The 12,758-nt window shown below is 37.3% G+C and overlaps 2 protein-coding genes across 4 annotated transcripts; one reads left to right on the forward strand and one right to left on the reverse strand.

The window, feature by feature from the left end:
- Nucleotides 1-2,266, reverse strand: LOC104723676 (membrane-associated progesterone-binding protein 4). The gene is made up of 8 exons (XM_010442064.2): nt 2,083-2,266; nt 1,784-1,860; nt 1,622-1,693; nt 1,454-1,491; nt 1,024-1,067; nt 777-823; nt 453-627; nt 1-328 (listed from the first exon to the last, which is right to left on the reverse strand). The coding sequence occupies exons 1-8, from the start codon at nt 2,197-2,199 to the stop codon at nt 161-163; spliced, it is 738 nt and encodes a 245-aa protein (XP_010440366.1). The 5' UTR covers nt 2,200-2,266; the 3' UTR covers nt 1-160.
- Nucleotides 6,342-12,441, forward strand: LOC104723677 (protein TIME FOR COFFEE-like). Of its 3 annotated transcripts, none has more exons than XM_010442066.2 (13): nt 6,342-6,478; nt 6,572-6,970; nt 7,087-7,247; nt 7,333-7,588; nt 7,680-7,932; nt 8,014-8,059; nt 8,155-8,244; nt 8,391-8,568; nt 8,658-8,724; nt 8,835-8,907; nt 8,989-9,315; nt 9,417-10,147; nt 10,358-12,441. In XM_010442066.2, exons 1-13 carry the CDS (start codon nt 6,376-6,378, stop codon nt 11,871-11,873), a joined length of 4,200 nt encoding a protein of 1,399 aa, XP_010440368.1. In that variant the 5' UTR covers nt 6,342-6,375; the 3' UTR covers nt 11,874-12,441. The 3 variants fall into 3 exon arrangements, with proteins under 3 accessions (XP_010440368.1, XP_010440367.1, XP_010440369.1); XM_010442065.2 differs by having other exon boundaries at nt 9,417-9,986; nt 10,194-12,441; XM_010442067.2 differs by lacking the exon at nt 6,342-6,478 and having other exon boundaries at nt 6,763-6,978; nt 9,417-9,986; nt 10,194-12,441.

The raw sequence follows: 12,758 nt of genomic DNA on the forward strand, positions 1-12,758 counted from the left end.
CCTGTATATATAGAATTTTAGAATTTGTCCTTTAATTTTTAATTACACATAAACTACACGCAATGCATCGATACAGAAAATAGAAAAAGACTTCTACTATGTGTATACAAAAAGGCTACATTGAAGATTAGAACTAGAAGGGAACTAGTCGTGATCACATTTAAACCCTGCAAGTCTTGGCAAGAGGCTCGCAGTCTTTATAGATCTCCAAGCCAGACTGATCAAGTTGGTCTTCCTCAAAACAAGCACAACGTTTGCTCATTGACCCTGTTATTGCTATCTCTAAAGGTCTTTGTACCAATCTCGGCACCCCAACATCGCACCAAACCTACACAAAGATGTTATCCTTTAGTATCCTTATGTTTTTAATTCCATCGAAGAGTCACTTGCTATGTTCTAAATCTAATTCTCCCCTTAAAAACCAAATCAAGACAGATTACAAGAATTCATACCTCTCCACCTTCATCTTGACTCCATCGTGAGTTGCAACTCGGTTGCTTGGCTTCCTCTGTCTTCTGTTTCTCCATAAGTTGTGCACCTCTGGAGGCTTTGGCTTCAGCTCCTTTTAGATGTTTAGTTGGATTTCCTTGGCTATCGTAGTACCGCCCAACGAGCTTCCCAACAGGACTGTTGATCACAAATTATAAGCTGAGAGAGCCAACCCAATATGACTTATTATATAAGGAATAAGGAGAGCCAAGCATTATCCATACACCACCTTCTCAGTTATTACTACGCATTAGCTTTCTATTGTGTTAATGAATCATATAACTTACATGTAGGTCCTGGAGTAGAAACCTCGCCAGTCAACAATGCTCTTCACCTGCGGGCAAGAGATCTTTGTCAGGCCATATCAAACATTTAGCTAAAAAATAATCCGATTTATAGAATATCAAACTATGTGTTACTGCAATCTATATCTATGAAGAAATAAGCACATCTGGGACAATGGCAAGATCAAGACTGTTGTAGACATTTCCATAATTCTCATTGATAAACTATGTAAAGCTAAAAAAGCATTACCTCACTGCTAGATAACCCATGTAACGAATCTGTAAGTCCATCTCCTGCACAAGAAAGGAATCATAGCACAAACATGAGAAGTTTAAACATTTCAGGGACTTTTTGTACAATCTTCCTCAAATAACTAACAAAGTTTGAATGATTTTGACTTCTTTATGCATGACTAACAATGTTTTATGAGGACCCAAAGAAGTGAAATGGAAGGAACACCATAGAAAATGGGCATATTCTCACTTAACAATAGCAAGATAAGAGACTAAATCTCATTTCTAGGGGATATCAAATCAATGTTCATACGTGCCAAAAGAAACAAAGACCACAAACTACTAAATTCCCAAAACGTTTGTTGGATTAAAAAGGTATGCTGAATATCTCCTAGAAAAGTTTACTAAAAACTCACTGAAGAATGCAGCAAACATTATACAAATACCTGTAAAGTTCCCAGAAACAAAAGCACGAGAAGCGTCTCTGAGCTCAAGAATTACATGGAAGTACACATCACATCAGCTATAAACATACAAGATTAACACAAACAAAAATAATAATATACAAGAACATATGAGAATCTCTCCACAGAATTGATCAAAACAGAACAAACCTTCCAGCAAAATGGTTATAACCTCCTCCACTACCGTAATGAGATTTTCCTTTCGTCACATCAAACACAGATCTGTATTCCATATGTAAAAGGTACTCTTTTTACAAGTTGTTTCTTTCACATATGTGTTTAGACAGCAGTTGGAAGAAAAAAAAGACTTACCCAAGAATTCCCAAGAGTATAGGTAACGTTACATCAGTGCCATTATACAATGCCAACTCTTCAGCAGAAAATAACCTCTTTTGAATATTGAGAACCGCATCAACAAAAAAAAAAAAACACAAACAAACCATCAAATCCAAGACATGAGACATCATAATAACATTGGTTCTCTATTTCAGACCCATACATAACAACCACACAGACAAACATAGTAAGGACCTTGTCTAATTCAGTCCAGCTAAGTTCGTCTTGTATTGGGAAATTTCAGACTTGGGAAGATAAGAAGAGAAGTGAATTACTTGGTTAAATTTGTGGTGTGGAGACTTGAGGGAAGATCTGAAGTAGAGGGCGACGAGAACAACGGTCACCGTTACGCCAACAAACGGAGATAACAGGATTCTCCTCGCCGGAATCATCGATTGGATCCGATTTGGTTTCTATGTGAAAATTCCAAAATCAAGCGAGCTTTTTACACCACTTTTAGGATTTGAGGGCTTTTTATCTAAATAAGTAAAGGTTTGGGTATTAAATGCAATATTTTGAATATTTCATTCGATATAACGAAACTCTTTTTTGGATTAGAGAGAATCGAATATGATAATTAGGAATAAAACTCCTTATCGATTAGAACAGTTAATGAGTTTTACCACAATGAAGTAAGTACAAAAGAGTAAGAAATTATATTGTTAGGGAGGTAAATTTATGGAGGTTATACACTGTCTGTTTCACATATCTATCAGGTGAGTCGAAGTTCTACTAGCGAACTTACAAAAGGTGAAGAATAAATCATTATTAACCATAACCAGCAATAAGCATTTAGGTAGTATCTATAGCATCCGTTATCTCGTAATATTATTGCTTCTTCTTCTGGTAAGCCAATATATGTTGCCCAATGCTATACAAGTATGAAAGGCATAGCCGGCCTTGAACGAAAGCAACTCAAACACATGTGTTTTTTATATGAATATACTGTATATTGTTTCGGCTGATATATTATTGGAAGATTAGATTCATTATATTGTCACTAGTTTTGGAGAAGGTGCCGTTGTTATTTCTAGCGATTGATTAGTTTGTCTTCGTCAAAAAATAAAACCAGTCGTTGCGACTGAAACTAATAGGGAATCGAGGTTTCTCTCTCTTATCTACTTTTATTTTTTAACTATGGTCCATGTTGCAGCGATTCGATGCCAAAGAGGACTTTATGTTGATTGTAGCTAACTAGGTATAACTAATTGGGAAGTAGGTAGTGAGACTGTGAGAGCTTGTACCCTTGCCTTTTATGTTACCATTTTTCTTTTAGTTCACTATATAGCAAGTTCACAAATTTAGTTCTGCTTCTGATCATAAATTCTCAAGACATACCCTAATTTCTTAGATAAATCCAGGTACTTGCTTGCATAATAATTTTGTATTGGATATATGTAAGAAAAAAAATTACAATTGTTGTAATGTTGGATCTTTTTTTTAGAGATTGTCCAGAGATTCCGCTTACTAAAAAGCCCATTGGACCGTAAAACCCCAATAATCCGGATGGATAAGAAACCTGCTTCCACTCAGACTTGTGGTGTTATCTTTTACTTCGAGAAGCATCCATACATTTCACTTCGGAGAAACATATGTTGTTTCAAAGACTAATTCAAAATTACATCTTCGAAGTGTTGCCTATCGAGATAGACGTTACAAACTCGGATTCCAAAACAAAATATAAAAGTCATTAAAGCAATGAATTTGACATTTTATATAAGAAAACGTTACGATTTACTATTCAAAATAAAGAGCGTAAAAACAAAAAAGAAATCTATGACAGGGCGTTTGATATCTCTTATGTAAAAGCAGTATTATACACATACATTGTACCTTTTTCTCATATTAATTTGAGTAAAAAAAAAACTATTTCGATTCACATTTTCTTCATGTGTTTTCAGTCAATTTTCTTTTTTCACATAAAATATTACAGTTATACAAATATGGTCAATAATTTTTATATTGCTATTCTAGATAAGCACATACATTAAAATAACAAATTAATAATCAGCCATTTTTACTTAAGTTTCTAGAATAAATATTTGAGAAATTGCTAGAAATACCTTTTTGTAGATACCCATATTCAAAAATATCATTTTAAATATTATTTTTTATAATTTACATTTTTGCTCTCTTTTACACAATTAACAATATGTTAAATTATTTTTAATATATTTTTTTCAACCATAGGGCCACAACAGGCCGGCCCATTAGCCAAATCTCTACATTCGTAGGAAGCGGGACTCGATCCCTAGACTTTTTTATGTTTGAGTTATCTATTTTACATTTAGGATATAGTTTTGTAAAAGTAGAATTTACTATTTGGAGTTTATGTTTAGGATTTAGTCATTTTGTATATAGAAAAATGTATTATCAAAAAATGGACAACAAAAGAATGTATTTATGTAAAAGTATATATAAAAAAACGTATTTTTGCATATACCCCTAAATGTTTTTACATTTAAGCATACTTTTAAAAGTTTATGGCATTTCCTTTAATTTATAAAAAAATTCATACAACCTACCCTTAAGGATTCTAATAAGTAGAAGCATTCTTTATCTAATAGTTAACCAAATTTAAATTAATGCTTATACACAGCAAATTTGAAATTTGATTTCCATAGATAGCGATTTATTAAAGATTCATAGAGCAAACCTATCAATTATTTCTAGTGTGATATAAGTAATATTGTTCTTCATGGTCTTGTCTGTCAAAGAATGGAGAATCTGGAAATGTCCATCATGTATGAATATGGTAAAGGGGGAGTCATACGTTAAAGCAATGAATTTGGCATTTTATGTAAGAAAACGTTACAATTTACTGTTCAAAATAAAGAGTGTAAAAACAAAGAACTCTATGACAGAACGCATTCGATATCTCTTATGTAAAAGCAATATTATATACATACATTGTACCTTTTTCATATTGATTTGAGTAAAAAAACTATTTCGATTCACATTTTTTTCATGTGTTTTCAGTCAATTTTCTTTTTCACATAAAATATTACCAATTATACAAATATGATCAATAATTTTTATATTGCTATTCTAAATACGCACATACATTAACTTAACAAATTAATAATCAGCCAGTTTTATTTAAGTTTCTAGAATAAATATTTGAGAAATTGCTAGAAATACCTTTTTGTAGATACCCCTATTCAAAAATATCATTTTGAATATCATTTTTTGTCAATTTCATTTTTGCTCTCTTTTACATAATTACAATATGTTAAATTAATTTTTATAATTTTTTATGTTTGAGTTGTCTATTTTACATTTAGGATATAGTTTTGAAGAGATAGAATTTAATATTTGGAGTTTATGTTTAGGATTTAGTAATTTTGTATATAAAAAATGTATTATCAAAAATGGATAACAAGAAAATGTGTTTTTGCAAAAGGATATAGAAAAAAAAAAGTATTTTTGCAAATGCCCCTAAATATTTTTACATTTTGGCATTCTTTTAAATATTTATGGCATTTCCTATTAATTTTTACAAAAATTCATACAACCTATCCTTAAGGATTCTAATAAGTAGAAGTCTTCTTTTATCTAATAGTTAACCAAAAATTAATTAATGCTTATACACAGCAAATTTGAAATTTGATTTCCATAGATAGCGATTTATTGCAGATTCATAGAGCAAACCTATCAATTATTTCTAGTGTGATATAAGTATAATTGTTCTTCGTGGTCTTGTCTGTCAAAGAGTCGAGAATCTCGAAATGTCCATCATGATCTATTGAATATGGTAAAGGGGGAGTCATACATTAACGTGGATCTTTGTAATGCATATAGAACTGTCAATTGCAGAATCACTCGACAAAAAGTTGCTAAGTGTAAAGATTGATCATTTGTAATAAAATAAAAGTAAACCAAATGATAGTGTACAAGATAACACAAATTATTTTTGTTAGTTGAATGTAATTTAGAGAATAATTAGAATACAATTTAGTAGTAAAATTACATAGAACTAGAAAATTGATTAAAAGGTATAATATGTTATCATTAGACTCCTTTTATAGAAGATAAAAGACCTATGGTTTATTAAAAAAATGTTAAATGTGAAGATTTGTCAAGTGAAGAGACAAACTCATTTAGGTTATTGTTTAAAAGTGTGTGTTGCTTACTAACTCATTATATTTTCTTTTGTATACACTACAGTGTTTTTTTAAAAAAATTTCTTTTTTGTCTGCCTAGTGAATAGATTAATTTGGAGACATATCAATAAAAATATAGTAAAATTTTCTAATAAAGAAATATATCAGTGGTGTCAAATTATATTTTAAAAAATGACAAGAAATATGGGTTAGTTAATATGAGAAATCTCTTTTGATGAGAGCAAACTAATTAAATATTTGGAGGGACTAGATTTCGCCACGCTGGAACTCTCTCGAATAAAGTCCGTTGGATCTTTTTGACCAACGGTGTGGATTACTACAATGTTTTAATGTTCTGATATGAGCCGTTGATTTGTTTTGGTTATACTGCCTTTTTATACAACCCAAAATATATATTGGAAGATAATGGGAAGCAAGCAAGTCTCGAGAGATAGAAAGAGAGAAATGGAGAGAAATAGAGAAGCTCGAAGAGTGCCCATGGCGGCCGCCGGAAATGGCTTCTCTACTCGACGGAGACATAGAGCCGGCAGTTTCAGAGACTCTCCAGGTTTCTTTTTAGTTCTCTCCTTTTCTCTCCCTTCAGATCTGAGGAGAGATTATTTTGATCTCTGATTTGGTGTTTTTGTCATTTTTATCACAGAGGTGGATATTCCGGTGGAGTATACGGAGACGGCGAGGTTAAGAGATCGGGGAACGAGTTCGAAGAAGGATCGAGATCGAGAAAGGGATAAGGGGAGAGATCGGTTAAATAGCCGGAGTAAAAGGAGAAGACGAGAACGAGGTAATATAGACGACGGCGGCGGAGAAGACGACGACGATACCTCCGAGGAGAGTGTTAACGATGATGAAGAATACGACGACGGAGGTGAAGCGATGAAGATGTTACCACCGGCTATGACGAATCATCAGAGGAAGAGTTTTCCTCAGAGTAAAGGTTTCAGATCGTCTCCTTCTCCAACGCCATCGTCTCCTATTGTATCTTCATGGAAAGCCGCCGACGAAATGATCGGTGTGTCGATTCCTAGAAAAGCCCGGTCAGGTAGAGAGGTGGAAAAATTGCATTATCCACTTANTTTTTTTTTTTTTTTGGTTGCTCTGATCTTATCTGTTTATTTGAAGCTCTCTTCTAATTCTGTGTTTGTTTTACGGTTACAGCATGTACTAAGAGACCGCATGAGTCTTGGACTAGCGGCGGAGGAGTTTTCAGTTCCGGTGAGAAAATTCACCGGCAAATATCAAGTCCGGCTTCTATGTTAGCTTCTCCATCACCACCAGCTTCTCTGTCTCCATCTTCCTCCAACGTTCGGAAGAAGATGGTCAGTCTCTCTCATATTTCTTCACTCTCTTCTTCATCTTCATCTTTGGCTTATTTGGTCTAATTAATTCCTTTTTTTTTTCAAGACTCCTGGACCAAAACCAAAGCCGCTTCCGCCAAAATCTCCGGTGGCGGTGCAAGACGAAATCGAGATCGAGATCGCGGAGGTTTTGTACGGAATGATGAGACAACCTCAAGGACCACCTTCTAAACAAGAAGCCGCCGGGAATGATTCCGGTGAGATGAGTAAACCAGCTGTAGAAGAGAAGTCGAGGTTATCTCCGCCGGTGTTCAACTCGCAGATTGCTACTCCATCAGCAGCAAATGCAAATTCGGCGATCGGTTAGTCATCTCGAGTTCTCTCCGATTCACAACGATCTCTTATTAGGTCTGTGATCTTTGTGCTCAATTTTTTTTTTAATTATAAATGCAGCTCCTAAGAGGAAGAGGCCGCGAGTAGTTAGATACGAAGACGATACAGTTGTTTCCACAACCGTAAAGGCCGCGGAAGACGAAGTCTCTTTAAGATTTACCGGAGAGAACCTCTCCTCAACGAATCTACAACCGTCGACGTCATTAGATTTGAGCTCCGCGGCGGAGTATAAAGAAAATGGTATCTCCAAAGAGGGAAAAGTATCACCGGAAATGGAATCTTCGTCTGGGATAAGATCTGATGTGACTAAAGCGTAAGATTCTTCCCCCCTTTGTCTCTGTAATTATCTCTTAAACCTAATTCTGATTTTTTTTTTTTTTAATTATTATCTTAGGAGTTTGCCTACACCGGAAATGGAGAAGATTGAGATAAATCTGATGGTGTGCATGTCTAATTCTTTTTCTTGAAATATAATTCTTTTCAATATTATATTTTTTAATATTTTATTTAATTATAATTTGGTCACCTGTACCAGACGCCATCGGAAAAGAGATCGTCACCGGCGAGAGATGGTGATATTGAATGTGTGGTGGTGACAGAACCTAAAGTCACGATTGTAGAATCGGTTAGTGGTCCCTGTTTTCTTTCTTTTTATAATTTTGGTAATGCGACAATGGAAGATATATCCATTCATGATTGACCTTTTTCTTCCCTTTTTTAATATTCCATATGTTTTGATATTATATATATATTGTTATTATATATATGCAGGAAACAAAGCCTCTCTTAGAAGATGTGAGCAAAGATCTGAGTTTGAAGTCTGAAGAAGGTAGAAATCAAAGATCTGAAGCAGAAGATGAACTTCAAAAATCAGAGAGAAACTGTCAACTTAAACTCGATCTTGAGAAACCTGACCCAGATAACAAGCAATCTGGTTCTGATAGACCAGGTAAACTCTTTTTTTCTTTTTTCTTTCCAGAGTTGTTACTGTGCTACTTTCTGCAATTTTTGTTGATTTGAAATATTTTCTTTCTACAGCTGAAGCTATTAATTTGTCTCTGCATATGTCAATACCAAGCTGGTCTGGAGGGATTCCTACAATGGGGTATGCTTGGCTAATTTTAGCAATAAATTTAGTAATCCTTTTCTTTTTGCCACTTTTTTTTATTGTTCGTTTGAGTTAATGAGATGTTTGTATTTTGTTATTATGATCAGATACCTGGGGGGACCTACACATGGTATTATGCCGACTGATACCAACTCTTTATTACCATCCACAACCATGCAGGTGGGTATAATTTCTTTCATTGCTATGTTCACTTGAATTTTTTTAACCTTTGTTCTGTTTCTGACTCTATTTTTTGTGTAGCCTCCGCATTTGTTATTTAACCAACCAAGGCCAAAGAGATGTGCAACTCACTGTTATATCGCCAGGAATATCCATTATCACCAGCAATTCACGAAGATTAATCCCTTCTGGCCTGCAACAGCAGGATCACTACCGTTGTACGGGTCAAATGCCTGCAATCTTAGTCTTATGCCTTCTGCAGAGCTACAAGGGAGCGTTCTGAGCAGAAATCCAAACACTGTACCCGAGAAGAGCTCTCTTTCTGCATCTAACAGCTCAGATACAGCTCAACGGAAGCAAATATTACTCCAGCAAGCTCTGCCTGCAGGAGCCAGTAACAACATCATGGTAAGTTTATTGTATTTTCTTCTAGCGTTAAATTTTTCATATCTTTCTGTTGGAGTTCTGGGATTTGACTGGTCTTCTCTTTGGTTTTGTTTCATTTACAGCATGGCCCGGCATTTATTTTCCCATTGGGCCAACAGCCTCATGCAGCCGCTGCGATAGCTGCCGCTTCTGTCAGGCCTCCTAACACCAGCAACGCAGTTGTTTCATCTGGTGCAATGGCTGCTTCAGCATCCGTGAATGGTCCTCCGTTAGGAGCACCAGCAGCTGCTACAGCAATGAGCTTCAGCTACCCAAATATGCCCACCAATGAAACTCAGTACGTGGCTATCTTGCAGAATAATGGGTATCCATTTCCAGTCCCGACACATGTTGGCCCACCACCTGCTTATAGAGGAGTTACTGGGCAGCCTATGCCATTCTTTAATGGTTCATTCTATCCTTCTCAAGTTGTCCACAGTCCACATCTTCCGCCACAACAGCAACCTGGTCAAGGGCAACAGACCCATGCTCCCAGCAACCAGAACACAAATGCTTCCACTGGTTCCTCGGCTGCACAAAAGCTTCTCCAGAACCAACAACGAAGGCCACCAGTAAATTCACAAGGATTTCCTACTCAGAAAGTTCAGCACAGGCAGCATCCCAGAGAAAACGCAACTCAACATAGTGAAACTGCAAGAGAAGCCAGCCCATCCACTACTGACAGCCGAGCCTCTCGTTCTAATGTTTCATATGGCCAAAAGTTTGCTTTGCCGATGCAGTCAACTAAAATGGGTTTGGGTTCTGCAGCCTCAGGTGGTGGAGTGCTTGGTTCCTCTAACAATCATAGTGAAAGGCCACCAGAACAGCAGGGATCAAAGGTGGGTGCGGAATCTATTCANGCAAGAGAAGCCAGCCCATCCACTACTGACAGCCGAGCCTCTCGTTCCAATGTTTCATATGGCCAAAAGTTTGCTTCGCCAATGCAGCCAACTAAAATGGGTTTGATGGGTTCTGCAGCCTCAGGTGGTGGAGTGCTTGGTTCCTCTAACAATCATAGTGAAAGGAAACCAGAACAGCAGGGATCAAAGGTGGGTGCGGAATCTATTCAGTCGCAGCCTTACGCAATGACCTTTGCGGCGTTCAACGGAGGTCTGAACATGCCATCTACGGCTCAAAATCATGCTATACTCCATGGCGTTCCAGAAGCAGCAAGGCAAGGGTATCATCAGATGATGGCAGCTGCTGCGGCTTCTCAATCAGCTAACCATAAAATGAATTGTGGTCCGGAAGATGGAAAATCAGGGTCTAATGCTTCTGCTAATGCCACAGAAGTACGGAAGACAACAGGGTCAAATGGGAAAACAGCAACTACAGGTGTTGAGCAGTCTATTGCTTTCTCTGGCAAACAAGATTCAGCTGATGCATCTGCTTATGCGGTAACAGGTGGGGCTATCATTGATAGCTCAGCTCGGGTGCTCAACCTTGGCTCTGCTCAGCCCTGGAGTTCCAGTTCTGCACCGACTTCTCACCAGCAGCAACATATGCAGCGGAATCAACCTCAGCAGCAGCAGTATAGCAATTATCTCCAGATGCAACAACAGTATGCAGTTGCTGCTGCTAGAGGCAAAGGGCCAGTGATGAGTAACGGGAGTGGTTTCGTGGATCATAATATTGCCACCACGCCTTCAGTGGTGTCCAATAACCCTATTGCTACTTCAGGATTTCCTCAGAATCTTGTCCAGTCCGGCAGTGGCAGTCCGGCCCAGTCTCCTCAGTGGAAGAACAATTCACCCAGAGCTCAGTCTCCTTCCATATTGTCACCATCTGTGTCATCGTCACTTAAAAACGTACAGCAGAAACAGCAAGGTCGACCCCACCAGTCACATATATCTTTTGCAGCAAACTCTAAAACTCTGCCTTCTAATTCTCCGATGCAGCAAGGAGCGGGTAGTAACCGGGCTTCATCACCCACTGCGTCTTCTGTCTCCAAAAATGCCGGAGCAGTCCCAACCTCAATCGCAAACAGAGCTGGACATGGTCAAGCTTCCTCCTCTTCTCTGCCTTCATCTCAACCATCCAAGAACTCACAGTCGGCATCATTTACAGGTGGAAGGAACAATGGGCCGTCTATTCTCGGAAATCCTCACGTTACTACCACCACCTCAAATCCTACTTATAAGTCTCAACAACAACAACAACAACAACAACACTTGCAACAAGCTCAGCTTTACTTCTCAAGCCCATATATGCAAGCTCAACATCATCAGCAGCAGCAACAACAGATGAATATGTCTTCTCTTAGTGGCTATTACATCCAAAGACAGCAACAACAACAACAACAAGCAGGATCATCAGCTGCTGCCCCATCTGTTACCCTATCTAGCTGCACCACTGTCACTTCAGATCCGGCAAAAGCTATTAATATGAAAGGTGGAGGGAGCAACAACATCAACTTGCAGCATACACAGACGGCAGAGAAGACGCATCATCATCATCCGCAGCAAGTCCCTCCAGGATTTCCATACGCCCACGCGGGTCAAGTGAAACCTGGAGATCAGAAGCAACAAGCGGGTGAGTGAAACTTAAAACCCATTCGATGCTGATTTGGGAGTTTTCCTCACGCTTGTTGATTCCTCTAAATCCCGTGGCGCTGAGGAACGGTAGACTTTGGACAGTGTGAGGTCCTAAGAAACTAGTTAAGTGTTAATGACGGATCAGAAGAGAAAACACTCCCAAACTCACTAACCAGTGAGAGAGGAGAGAGACCTTTACAGGGATGGTCTTGGTGTTTTAAGAACTGTATTCCAACTAAGTTAGTGTTATTTTCTGACAACAATCCTCGAGCAAGTAGAGAGAATAGATCATTCAAGGTTAGCTTTAAGAATTTTATTCATTTCTTATTGGGAGTAGGGTTGTTTTTGATTGAATTAAAAGAAAGGGTAGCCCAAAGGAAAAAGGCAGAACTGTTGCTGTTTGGTAATGGTAGCTTAGACTTTTTTTCTATTGAGTAGAAAAGGAAAGGAACCATTTTTGTGTCAAGATGATGGAGAAGTAAATGCATGTGTAATCTGTATGTACATGTGGTTTGGCTAAAAGTAAATATATAGAATGTGTTTAGTTTATTATTGGCTAGTTTTGTTTTGTGCTTTTGTGAATGTGAATGTGATTTTTTAACCTTCACGTGTGGTTTGTTGTGCAGTACGTACGACTGTACACAAAATTAATATTCTCATAGAAGAAACAGAGAAAGGGATCTTTGTTACTCTTTTTTTTTTTTTTGGTCAGTTAGAGACTAAAAAATATAGTAGTATAGTTAGTAACCAAGAAAAAGATTACTTATTTAGTAAATACAGATTTTCCTCGGAAGGTCAAGACATCATTGGGTCCTGACCAGACGAAGAAAAAGGCAGATAAGTACACACAGACGGATGGATCGTAAGTGGTTTGATTGGTGATGAGAAAGT

This window comes from Camelina sativa, chromosome 11, assembly GCF_000633955.1.
Source record: "Camelina sativa cultivar DH55 chromosome 11, Cs, whole genome shotgun sequence".
In the NCBI taxonomy this organism is placed as follows: Eukaryota; Viridiplantae; Streptophyta; class Magnoliopsida; order Brassicales; family Brassicaceae; genus Camelina; species Camelina sativa.